Source organism: Ambystoma mexicanum, chromosome 6p, assembly GCF_040938575.1.
Source record: "Ambystoma mexicanum isolate Mex_15411 chromosome 6p, UKY_AmexF1_1, whole genome shotgun sequence".
In the NCBI taxonomy this organism is placed as follows: Eukaryota; Metazoa; Chordata; class Amphibia; order Caudata; family Ambystomatidae; genus Ambystoma; species Ambystoma mexicanum.
In genome coordinates this window covers 256321990-256335657 of record NC_090935.1, presented here as the reverse complement: position 1 = coordinate 256335657, position 13668 = coordinate 256321990, and the positions used below count along the sequence as shown (strand labels likewise).

Sequence of the window (13668 nt, the reverse complement as noted above, 5' to 3'; positions counted from 1 at the left end):
CCAAGGGAGGAGTACAGGACAGCGCCCCCCCTTATCTGCCCCCAGGAAGGGCTACATGAGATGCGCCACCCCTCCAATTGGGCTGGGGGTGGAGAGGTGCACCCCTCTTCACATTAGAAAATTCCCCAGCGGTGTAGGGTGCCCCTCAGCCCCCGCTAAAGGGCAGCCTGCCATTTTGAATTATTTTCTTTGTTTACCAAACTTGCCTTGGCGCCAAGGGGCACATTGGTGTGCCAATCTGTCCCCGGGGTGCCCAAACCTTACTGCCCCACCCACTGGGGGGGGGGGTCTGTCCCACAATTTCTGGGGGCCCTCTCCCCCCTCACCCAAAATAGGTGGCAGGGGTACCTCATGCAGGCCTCCCTGGAGGCAGATATCTCCCCGTAGGAAGGGACAAATGGGTTTTCAGTGGGATGGTGAGGTTAGGTAGACCACCAGGGATGGCTTTTCAAGGGGTCGGGCACGCTTGAAAATTATTTGGTTTTGCTGGTGTGACCGTAGGTAACACATGTTTTTTGTTTTGTTTACAGCTTTTTCTACGCGAGCGGCTGCAACGTTATGCGAGTACTGTTTTTTTATTATTCTATGGTTAGGGCACACTGTCAGTAGGGTGGGTGAGACTGGGGCTGGATTGTTGGTGGTGTGGGTGGGAATGGGCCGTCTGGGCAGATATGTTGGTGGGCTGAGACACAATTGCAGGGGCAGGCCACAAATTGCCCCCTATGCCAGCAGAACATTGGTGTTTTCCTGGGGATGGATCCCTCCCATGTGGGTTGTCCGTCTGCAAGCCCAGGCTCCACCTCTGGCTGTGCTACGTTACAGATGTCGGGGAGGAATGGGGATCCTGCCGGGGCTCCCTGGAGCTGCTGCTGTGCTTAGGGGTTGGTACACCCAGATGGTACATGGATGTCCAAGGCCAGGGACATCACCCCCAACCGTCCTGGAGTTGCGGCTGCAGTGCATTACAGCTTTTCCCTTCGGGGAGGTATTGGCACACTGCCGAGACTCCCTGGTGGGGAGAACCTGTAACGCGGGGCAGCCAGGGCTCCAGCAAAGTCGCCGGTAATATCCCTGGCTTTGGGCACCGTTCTCCCATGTGGGTCTTTGCCGGGGGTTCTGGGTAATAAATACTGGGCCGATTTGTGCAAGTCAGACCTTTGCGGATTCCCACAGGCGTTAGGCAGAAACCTGTGCAGTTCCCTTAGGGACCACTGCAAAATGTTTAAGACTACAGGTGTGAGCAGTAAACCCAATTGGTAGCAGTCTGTACCACCCAGATTTGCCTGGTAGCTGTGGCTGAGCAGTCAGACTTCTCTCAAGAAGAGTTAGGCAGTATATAGAGTATACACATTAGGTACAAGAATACAGTAGCACAAGCAAACACTGACTAGAGCTTTGGTATAAAAGTATATAATTATTTATTTAAAAGCACACTTGTAAAAATACACTGGCACTAATATCTCAAACAAGTTCAAACACAGTCACTAGAAATATATACGCATCCCTGATTAATTATTCGACAAGTCTTAGGAAAAGAACACCACTTATTATCAACACAGAGGTGAGCCCTTTACCAAGATGGCACTCCAATAATTATTTAAAAAGGGAGAGAAAAGGCAGAAATAGGAAAACACACAATACCAACACTTTTTAAAGAACCACAGCAAGTCAAGAAAGGAAGGGTCTACTGTAGAGCAAAAAGGTCATAGGCCAGGCCCACTCTTGGAGAGAGCAAGGCGGCATGTGCCCAAGATCACACAGTTGAAGTACACTTTAAAAGTCTTTGCAGATAGTTCAAAAAGGAGTTAGATCGGTTCAGAAAAGTTAGTTAACAGATCCCAGGTCACCCCAGGATAGAGAGTCAAGGATTTACGGGACACCTTGAACAGTCTGTTGCAAGGGAGACCCGGCGGGACACAGTACCTGAAATGGTGAGAAAGCTCCAGCGGGGGCAAGTCGGTGCTTCGTCCAGGGGAAGAGAAGATCTCGACGTCGGGGATAGCTGGAGCTAGTTGCACTGCCAGGGAAGAAACCAGCCGCAGAGTTTCCCCGTTAAAAAGGTACTACACTTATTCGCGGTAGTGGTGAAGCGTGTCTATACGGCCGCCGGGGTGCTTGGCAAGGGAGATTCAACCATGAGACGATCCAGGAAGGCAAAAAGAGGGCGAACTGGTTAACCCCACCAGCTCAAAGGAAGAAGACTCTCCTGGAAGAAGATCTTCTCTGCCGTTGGGAAGTGGTGAGTCGGTTCAGCAGGGCTTCACCAGTGGTGGCGTCGTTGCAGGTCGGCTCAGCTTCTCCATCTTCGGATTCTTTAGGTCCTGTGGCGACTTCTGAAGTTCCAGCCCCCAAAGCCCTGCTTTTATGCAGAAAACCCCCATTCATCAGTCCTAGCTGTCAATCAAACATGCTAAGTGGTGAGCCGGGCGGCTCACCACTGGGCCAATCACACAAGAGAGCGACTTGAGTTGCCGAGGCAACTCAGTCCAGGGTGCCTATTCCCCCCCTCCCACACATCCTTTAGACCCAGAACGAGTGGCACCACTTTTGGAGGCTTCTGTGCAGAAGCCCGCCAAAAGTGGAACAAAGGGCTCGACTTGGGTTGGAGTTACAGAGGCGAACACAAACGCCATTTTAAAACCGAGTCCTGGCAAAAAGACCCACCTGGGGAATAAATATTAAATAAATAACCTGGCGGGATCTTTAACATTGCGACAAAAAAGTGGTGCCTTTAAAATGAATGGGAAAATCCCATAGGAAATATTCCGGTGGAATATTTTGCGTGGTAACCACTGCCACCAGCCAGAAACTCGACAAGGGGGGACTGGACAGTGCCCCCTTGGAAAACAGACCCAGGGACAATCGAATTACCCCTACCAGTACTTCCACCATATGATGGTTTGTACTGGTTCTGTTCACAATTTAAGACTAGTAAAGTCAATGGTGGCTTTACATGCCCTGGGAGACAGTAGTCAGTCCCAGGGTAGGGAGTCTATGTTTTGGGGTCACTCTGACACCCCTGTGTTACTGCACTGAGGGTGCTGTGTAACACACATACCAAAAACACATGAAGCCCTATGGAGTAAAAGACCCCATAGCCCATAAAACACATTACATAGTCAAAGGACATTCTCAAATCATGCCTAAGAGTGGAAGAAAAAGAGTCTCACTCTTAGCATGAGAAAAAAAATAAACCCCAAAAATCCAGCAAAGCTGCTGGGGGACTCACTAGGTTTGGGAAATTAGCCTTTACAGAGAATTCATCCTAACAACGGGTGTCCTCTTTTCAGAAATGCATGGGGTTCCCTGTTTTCCTTGGTGGCTTGGACACCATAGGCCCATATCTGTATGGTGTGCCCGTCTGGAAAAAGTGTGAAATTCAGCTGTCAGAACAGACTTGGGGTTAGGGGTGTGTTCGGCTTTCCCCTTGGCGCCCAGGTAGGTGCACCCACACATGAGGTACCGTTTTCACCGGGACACGTGTGGGAACGCAGGAAGGTATGACATTTGTTGTGTTTGTGTGGTTTTCATAACGTTTTGACCCATTTGATGGTGCCCTTTATCACACAACCCTTTCCCAAATGTACCCTACATTTAGTCGCTGCTTTAGGCACCATACACTTTTGTAACCTGCACAAGTCACCTACCCTTGACAAGATCGGCCTGTGCTCTTTCAAAAAATGTATGCTTGCAGTTCCTCACCACATTGGTTTTCCTGATTTACACAAGCTAAATATGTCTACTCAGGCCGTAAGCATAAAACTCCTGTGTACCATAGCTCAGTTTTTGGCTTGTGGTTTTGCTTGTTTTGTGAAACACTACCAAAAATGTGTGCTTTCCTAACTGCAAGAGTCGGGGGAATGTAGTGGAGCATTGGTTTTCTCAAAATACATAGAAGCCATTGCCGTACCAAGCCAACCATGTCCACCACATATCTTCTTTTCGGTCATTTTCCCGCTTTTCCCCAATCTATGGCATTTTCCCCTACCTAGTTGTTGCCCGACCTGCGCAAATCACCCCTTCCTAAACATGGAATTTTGTCTACATTTCAGAAATGTATGCCTTTCTGTCCTTCAATTCGGCTTTCTTATCCTTTTCTTCCATTCCGCCCATGCAGGTCCAATTGGCAAAAATGGCCAAAATTGCCTACCTCTCACAAAACGGTTGATAACCACATCAAAATAATGTATTTTCGTTTCCACGCAACCTGTTCTTGAAAGCCAGGAAATTGGGGAATTCAGCACAGCAAACCATTTGTTCCTAGCTCTTAGGAAAAAGCCACAGGCTTCTTTGTACATCATTTTACTGGCATTTTTTTAAAAAAAAACACAACATTTTTGCCCTTTTTGGTTATTTTCTCCCACCCCCCTACAGCAACCTAGGACGACCGCCTACATGTGGGGAAAAAAAGGGGCCACATTTGGCCGAGATCTCTCATGTAACAAAAAAGTTACAAGGCATTGAATAGCGACATACCGAAATCACCAAAAAAGGCCTTGGCACTGGGGGGAAATACCCGTGGCACTTAAAGGGTTAAAGCCTAGACAAGTTTGTTGAATTTGACTGGAGGTATGTAATCCCTTCATTTTGCGGATTGGGAGGGGGGGGCATGGGTTTGCAGGGGATGAGGGGGCGGGCGGTTGGGGGAGTGACATGGGTTTTGTGAGGAGGGTTTGGGCGGGGGGGCCGCATGGGTCTAAGGGGGGGGCCTAAGGCAGTCTGTGCCTCGGGCCCCACAAACTGTTAAAATGGCCCTGTTGAGCATGAACCTATGTTAGATAAACAGTGGAGATGGAGCAATATAAAATCAGAGGGTTAGCAGAAATACCGGTAAGAGGGAACAAGATACAACAGGGCTGTTTTATGTTACAACTGCCAACACGAGTAGGAATTATGGGGGAGGTTGTGAGCAGGAAATCAGGTATTTACGGTGTGAAAGTCTCTATATTCTTTCTCAATTGCATTAGGATGGGGGAAGTCCTAGGATGACTGTTATAGGCATTATATATTTAAAACAATCGTTTTAAATATTGGACGAAATTGAACACTTGTTCTTCTGAATATGCAAGTGTGCAGGTTCCAGCAATGTGATTTATACCCTCCATCATGTGCCTCTTTTTTTAAGTTTTTGATTGTTTCAATCAGTCCATAAAGTGTTGTAGCCCAGTTGCATAGCTCATCATTATATTCCTCCTCACCCTGAGATAACGAGTTTTGCAATGTAATTAATGGTGAACTAATGATCCCGATTTAACGAAATTAACTATCATAGACATGGTCTCATTCCAGTATGCTGCATTACCGGGTAAAAATAACGATCTCTACTACCACTCACAACTGAACTTTCAAGCATGTAACTTGCAAGATTATTTACTGATTTTATATGACTATTGGAAGTTATCATGGGTGTTTTACAGACCTGGAGCCGTCCATCAAGCGTCCTCTGAATGGTGACGCATTTGCTAGGATGTGCACCATTCGTTGTTATAGCGGTTATCAAAGAATCCAATTCATCTTTTTTCTCTTTCAGTTTCTTAACCAAGCTTTCTATCGCTCGTTTGGCAAAAGTTTCACTTTCCCCACCTTGTCGATGGCACATCAGACTGTGAACAATGCTCAGGCAGGCGTCATTACTTGTCGGGGTGTTAGCAATTGACATGCTGTCAAACAGTTCCAGCTTGTCCTCCAAGATATTACCAATTTCCGATGAATTATTGGAGCGATCAGATTCAGCAATAATGAGCCAAAGCAAGATGGTTGGTCAAACTAACATGACAGGTAAGTCTTCTGCACCACCTAAGGAAAAAAAAACAAATAGTTATTAACAATAAAAAATGCTGCACAAAGCCCATCCTTAGGAATTTCGGAACCAGCGTTTAAACCCAAATATATTTAACCCCACACTAAAATATGACATTTCTAAAGGCTTACACCTGAACTCCATTTGAATTAGATGTTTTTATGGAGGCAAATCCTATGATGGTTACACCAGCAAACTAAATTAAAGGAATGGTTCGGTAAACATTTTTTATTGCCCCTACGGGTCGGCCATGTGTTTTTAAGCCTAAGTCGCTCGATTTTAGAAAAATTTCCTATGGACCTTACCCGAGTTTTCGTCCATTAAACACACGCGAAAACAGGCAGTAGGGCACCGCCGTTTTGTGATAATCTTATCACTTGCCGCATCGCCCTGGCTGACCTGCTTTTGTGGCACTAAATTATATCCCACACCCCTGAGCCTGACATTATCAAAACATTCATATTCCCCGCCTCTCTCCGTGACGTTTCTGTGCTGCGTAGGCAAACGTGCCCAGTCTTCTACGCGACTTCACACAGAACCCGGAAACCAACACAGATCAACTCACAACACTGCGCGCCACAATTCGGAATATGAAACTGTACTTTAAAATCAAACAGCAACACAGTACATTTGGTAAAGTACATTTATTTGACTTTAAATGTTTATAGAAGATTCAGCAATTGCCATATGAACTCGGAATGCCATTTATTTTCTTTTATCTCTATCCGCAAAAACTGTTCTGTTTTATCGTGAGTCACGCGCTGTTCCTTTATGGTACACAGGGTGTTGGTTTTTGTTAAAAGAAGCACTTTGGTCACATGGTGAACCGCAAGGCTGTTCCATCAAGTAGGCACTAGGCCAGGGTAAAGGTTGATATGTTGCTTCTAGCCGCTAGTACCAGGTAAGGGCATATGGGCCCTTGGCGATCGTCCCATAAGATTGTCAAAGTGGTGCAGTTGTTGACAAGAAGCTGCAGCTGGCGGTTGAAGAAGCCGTCTGCCGGGGTCTGAAACTGGTGGCAGTTGCAGTAGGGAAGGATATACCCGTTTTGAAAACATAAAAATTATAATTAGTCTCGCCAGCCAATCTTTATTAATATTATTCATTTTATTTATTACAGCCGAGCTAAAACTATTTGCTTTCAAGGATAGTGCAATGGAGTATGTGCAGCTCTAAAATCAATGCGAAAAGTAACGTAATAAATCGAGGTTAGCACACAATGAGAAACGACTGTCTACATGCGTGTGGAATGTGGACCTGCATGCCCATGTGCCCGCTACAAGGACGATCCCACAAACTTTTTCCTAGCTCTTCATTCATTCATTTATTCATGCATCCATTCATTAATTCTTCATTCCGGTATAAAAGCGGCTAAAGAGTTACTTACATTATATTTGCAATTTCCATTGTGTCTCTGCGTAATGCAGTCCGTAAATCCCACTGTGCTCTTGACAACGATTTTTCATATACTGAACTAACATGAAACTCTGTCTAGTTTCAGAATTTTCTGCCTTATCGTCTCTTACGTTATTGCACCCCCCCTTCAAATGAAGTTCTTTCGGCATGGTCCCCGTCTCTCAAGGTCAAAAAACAATAGAATCTTATTCTGCCAGTGCGAGTTGTGGGCCTCTTCAGGCCGCGAGCTGAAAATTAAAGCCGCTGACCTTCACTAGAAATGAGCATACATTCTTTCTTTGCAACATCCTGTAGTAAAGCCATCTGTGAAAACTTGAAGTTTCGAATCCATCTATGTACTGCGCCTCAATGTGCAAATGCGAACTGGCTTCTCTCCCATCTGCAACGGCTCGCTTGGCGCGTTCTAAAGCCCCCAATTTTGTCCTCGTTGTCTTCGGGCTTTGAAGCCCCAAAGAACCTTAACTATTGAGACTTAATTTTTTGGGGAAGGTCAGGGAAAAGTATAAAGTACCCGAGGAGTTGAGTTGAAAATGAGATTTATTGTTTGTTTGTTTTATTATTTGCAATACGCAAAGATGCCATACGTCAAATTGATGTTTAATATGTGGGAACTGCTCTCTCATTGCCTTGGCAATTGAAACGTGTCTGTCCATGGCTATGGGGTCGATGTGCATTCCCCTCGATTGTAGATATTCCACTGATTTTATAAATCCTAGTTTCTCCATGGTCACTGAGGATGTACATTGTGTTACCTGCACGACCACCGAACTCACAATTTTCTTACTATCCATGTCCTGAAAGTGGTAGGTGCAGTACTTGGCAGAAAATCCAGGGCTGTCGCACTGTCCATCGCCGGCTAGCCTGAATCGTTTGCCTTCGAATGTACTTGCTAGAGACAATTGTTCAATTTTCCAAGCATCACTAATGGCCGGAAACAGATAATCATGTTGGTATTTGTAGTACTGCGTTTTTTAAATGAATTGGAGTCCCACAAACTGAAAGAAAGACTAACTTTCTAAAACTGGACCCACTAAAAAGTGAAGCAGCTGCACACAGTAGATTGCCTGCTGGCAGTTTCCCCAGCATCGGTTGTGCAGACCATGAGAACGTATGATTTAATCTACAGGCGGCATGTATTTTGACGTTAATGCCTTGTTTTTAACGAGTCACATGAATCAATGGCTTCCCACATACTTTCCCTCTAACTGAATTCCCACATTTCAGCATACGTATAATATTCATCAAACAACTGTCGAATACTATGTATTTGCCCTCTTTCATTAGACTGTCATCCTGCGTCAAAGTTGTTTCGGCCTGTGACGTTGAGGACATATCACCACATTTGAAAGAAATATCGCTGCTATCAAGTTCTGATGCGTCGGTGAATGCTGCTGCTGGTTCATTCTCTGTCATTTCAACATCTGCTACTTCAACATTGATGGGAGAACACAACAATGTCGACAGCTTTTTTGGTGGTTAATTCTTTGGCGGGTGCAGATTGTGCGAATTGCTCTGCGACTACTTCAGAGCTATCTTCAATACATCCAGTATCATGTTGTTGTGGTGGTGCGGTCGCACTGTAGCAATGGTCCTTTACAACTTTACTGGATTCTCCGGACACATTCATTTCATGTTCTGGCCATTGGACATGAGCATCTCTAGTCTCATCACGCGGCGTCTGAATTAATAGTTCCTCCATAGTGTAAATGGTCTGGCAAGCAACATCTCTCATTCGCTTCACTGTCTGTGTATGTATAGTTCGGACACCCACGGGTAACTAGAGGACAGATTGGAAAAGGGATGTTCAGTTTAAACACAAGATAAAGTATAGTCCAATTGGCTGGAAAAAAACATAAAATAGTCCCCAGCACAAAAAAAATTCTAAAGTTATGAACTGTTTGTAACTAACCTTATTTTTGTTTCTTTTCTTTGCAACTTTTTTGACTCGACCTTCAACATCTGCACGCTGTTGCTCCGATTCGTATCCGCATGACTCCCCTTCCTCTTGCTCTGCAACGACTATATTTTCTGTATCCGCATAGACAGCACGGAATGAGGCTCCATCGACTCCCTGAAACATAGTATTTTCATTACTGTGTATCAAAATATTCTTAGCATAAAACACATGTGAGGACGAACACACAGGTACAGCTCAATAGCCAAACACGATTTAAACATTTTGTGGAACAATCAAACGACAAGTATTCGAGCTCTGATGACCTAGTTCGATGGAGCCGTCAGTATCCATTCCTCTGGATCTGCATGGACTGCCACGAATGATTGTATTGAAGAGGAGGCATCAGCAACTCCCTGAAACACAGTACTTGCGTTAGTATGGTTTTCAGTATTGTAAACATAACGCACACTTGGGGTCGACGGCACAGGTACATATAAAGCGATAACCACAAATGTTGCATTGTCTAAAAGAAGCAAGGAATATTTAAATATGATCAGATTTAATCGACTTATTTCTCTGATTTCTTTATATCTGCATCATCTAAATGGGATCTTGTGATTGTAGTGGAAGCTCCATCGTCTCCCTGAAACACAGTACTTTCATTAATAGGGAAGAAAGTATAGCAAATGGAATCACGTTATATGATCACGCTCGATGGAGCGGTTAGCATCCAGACCTCCTGCTGCTGAAGAATATCTATGGATGTTGTAAATGTGGTGCGCACTTCCGAAAGCTGTTGCGCCGATTCGTATCCGCATGGTCCCGCTTCCCCTGGAATTACTTGAATGTCAGGCTCTGCATCAAGTGCGTGGGTTGACACTTCAACAACTGCCTGAAACATAGTATTTGCATTAGTAAGGTTTACAATATTGAAAACACAACACACACTTGGGGTCGACCGCACAGGTACATATCAATGGCTAACCACGAATGAAACATGGTGTAGAACAATCAAACGAAAAGTGTTCCAGTCCTGATGATCACGGTCGATGGAGCAGTCAGTATCCATACCTCATGCTGCTGAAGAACATCTAGGGCTGTTGTCAATGTGGTGGACGCTTCAGCATCTCCCTGAAAGACAGTACTTGCATTAGTATGTATAACACTAATTATAACTGAAAACACAACACCAGGGGACGACAACTAAGGTGTATATCAATTAGAAAGCACTAACCAACCAATTGGTATAATAATCACACGATACATAAAAACTATTACTTGACATGCATAAAACAAGTCTGTAGCGGAATAGCCAAGTATGATTACCTGATACGCGCTAGAAGTGGTTGATAACTGCGGGCACGTCACAGATGTAGAATGTTCTTGCTTCAGATTCAGTGGATAGTCAAGCAGTTGTAAAGGTAAATTATTGTTTGATGATGAAATGCAAATATTAAAAAATTGCCATGTAAACCGACAGAATACTTGAGAATAATGCTATTGAAAATGCGCAATATAGTCCAGTTCCCTGTGCCCATAAATAGATTTCCTTTGGGGGTTATAAAATCGAAAAATAATTTATTGATAAATGTCATTATTCAAAAAGCTATACACTCATATCAATATCGAAAGTATTACAAGGGAGTATTACAAGGGACACAACACCTAAAATATCCATTAATCCATTCGGCTACCTACACACTACCGCAAGGCCTAAAGCTAAATCCAGACACTTGACTCACCACTAGAGTTGGAATAGCGTTTGCAAGCAATTTTCGTGTCATTCGCCGTTTATTCTTCTTTGTTACCCAAGATGTGGCGTACATGTTCGGGGAAAAGTGCCGGCTGCAGATGCGGTATCGATAACCCCTCTTGTCCTCTAAGACTTGTTGGACTCTACTTTCCAGCTCATCCAGTGGATATCCGCAATGTCTGGCCCATTCTCTTATTCAATCAACAGTTTTTGGGAATACATGCATTGTAGTGCCTTCAGATTTAGCATGGGTCTTCGAAGGGCAACCGCTAATCGAACAGGCAGGCATTGTTGAAAATTCTGAAAAGTAAATATCAAGATTATTATAAAACCTTGATGAATAAAAATGTCATAAAAAAGTAAATGAACCATACCATGCTCAATGCAAGGTTTATTTTGGTCGCCGGAACTATGCCAGTTCATCATGTGTGGCTTAGTATTTGCATAAGTTAGACATTTTTAAAATTATGTGACTAATCTCTGAACATGTGACTCGTCCCTTGGATGTTCTGTCTTGCACGAAAAGTAAACATGCTTACATTATAGACTGGACCCCCGAAGGATGCAATTCGATGACAATTGACACAGATGAAAATAAATAGATCTATTGATAGCATAACAATTGAAACTCAAGCCAATAGCAATGAGACCAATGACCATAGCTATATTGTTTACTGTAATCGCAAATAGATAGAAATGTAAAAATGACCGAAATATGACTAGGATACATGGCCTTAACTTGACCAACAAACAGTTGGATTCAGCAGGCCGAGCAGTATGTTGCAGGAGAACAGCTAGATGGCCCCAGGTAGCACACTAACGAGTTTGCTCGAAGCGGTCACAGATAGCACGACGACGAGCAGATTAGCATAAATCTCAGTGCTTCTCAGGTAGAAGGTTCAGGAGTTGACTTGCAAAGCATAAAGATGTTCTCATGAGACAATCAAGTGGTTTATAAAGAATTAGAAACGGGGTGTGTTTGTGAATGAATGACGTGTGTATGTCGTGGTATCATGTGGTTTGCAGGGGGGAGGCCTGCCTGGAGACACGGAGTCTGAGGAGGCCATGTGAGCGATGGCCCCTGGGCGTGGGTTACCTTTTGAAGTGTACATGCTGTTTGGCACATTGGCCGTTTGCGCCCATGACAGTCCCCATGCCAGCGCTCATCCCCGAGTGCGAACCACCTTTGATAGAGGGGCGTGGGATGGATGGGCCGGTGGGCATGCAGGCAAGTGTGTGGGAGCGAGGGGCCATCAGGCCCCTCTCATCCTTTACTTCTCAGTAGAAACTCGGACCAAGTGCCTCCAGTAGTGGGTTCGCCCCTTGCCCTTATGTGATGTTAACTTTGGTTGACATTCGCATAGATGGGACCACTGAGCAGGAAACGGGGCATCCATTTTTGTACCCCCTTTCCAATCCATCTTGGTGACCAGGCCTCACTGCGCACAGCACATGGCCCCCACCCTCGTTCCAACTCTGACTGGAAAACTCCAGAGGTATTTGCAACAGCTAATAAATGTAACACATCACTCTTCCTCTTCGATCACTGTCCTGCATGTGAACCGGCCTGAACTAAGCACATAGCTATCTCCACAAACGTGTCCTCAATACCTGCATGCATTATTGAGAATATATTATGTTAGCTTAGATAGTGACCACCCTGCTTCACAGCGACCTGACCTTCACCCATTCGGAGCACAGATGTCGGACGTCCATCCTTGAATGGAGACACACTTGATGCATTTAAAAAAAATCGAAACAACCGTTGTTAAAATATATGTGGTGTTTTATTTTGTTGACACAAAAATACAAGACTTTACACATTGTACAGGTCAGGTTGCAGCACAGTGAGAGAAAATCCCCTGTGCTGACCGCTGTCACTCAGGAACGTTTCTCTTATGGCACAAACGGCACAGGCAGGTATTACTCTTCGAACGCGGTGTCCAAGCCTCCCGTGAAGCCACCATGTAAAGGAACGATATGGCCACCAGCCTGTACCACCTGTGAAAAAGAATGAAACAAACTGTTTTTAAATGACCAAGATAAGTTTAATAAACGTTTGTTGTCAATGACAATTCTTGTAACTAATGGCATTCTGCTCGGACAAATGCTATCTAGACACTGCACACTATTGAAAGACTTTCATGCGTTACAATGATATGTATAGGTCATTTTGGCTATAGTAGAAGACCATGAAATAGGAGTGGCATGACAAGCAGAGTATACTTACTCGTTACTCGGATTACGAGGACGAACAGTTGCGCGAAGTTCGTGCATAAGCACCATCATTATCCTCAACACGGACCGTGTGAGGCAGGCTGCCCTGAAGTCTGGCAGCTCAGTGATGCATTGTGGTCGTGGCTCGCCTTCCGAAATGTTGGCCACACATCCCGAGTTTTCACAGCAGCAGCAGTTCTTGTCCTCGGTTGGCATTAGCTCGCACCGATTGCATGTGCACCAGGTGGAAACACCGTCCATGCGACTAGGTCCAGGCTCTTCAGCTGTTGAATGGTCCTCCCAACTGCCGTCCGAAGACCCATCGTTTTCGCACGTTTCCCTTTCCAGTAGTTCCTCCTCGCTATACTCGGGCTCGTACATGTAGGGCATTATTGTAGCCATTGTGTGTTAAACTAAAATAATTTATAGCGGTGGTACTGGTATCTGTTCCCACAGGCTACAAGCAACGAAGGTAGCTGACCAGAGCACAGAAACGAGTCACAGAATACTCAAAGTAACACAGAGGGAGGAATGGAATCGAAAATCTGCTGCTGTGTGTTGTGAAACGGTCCGTTTATACTTATT

The 13668-nt window shown here is 44.8% G+C and overlaps 1 protein-coding gene across 3 annotated transcripts in view; it reads right to left on the bottom strand.

The window, feature by feature from the left end:
* Window positions 1-13668, bottom strand: part of SMAD4 (SMAD family member 4) — an 850418-nt gene that overhangs the window by 774868 nt on the left and 61882 nt on the right. For all 3 annotated transcript variants that reach the window (XM_069626978.1, XM_069626979.1, XM_069626980.1), the window contains exon 2: window positions 5420-5796. In XM_069626978.1, the coding sequence (XP_069483079.1) occupies window positions 5420-5659 (240 nt within the window). In that variant the 5' untranslated portion in view covers window positions 5660-5796. The remainder of the gene's footprint in view (window positions 1-5419; window positions 5797-13668) is intronic.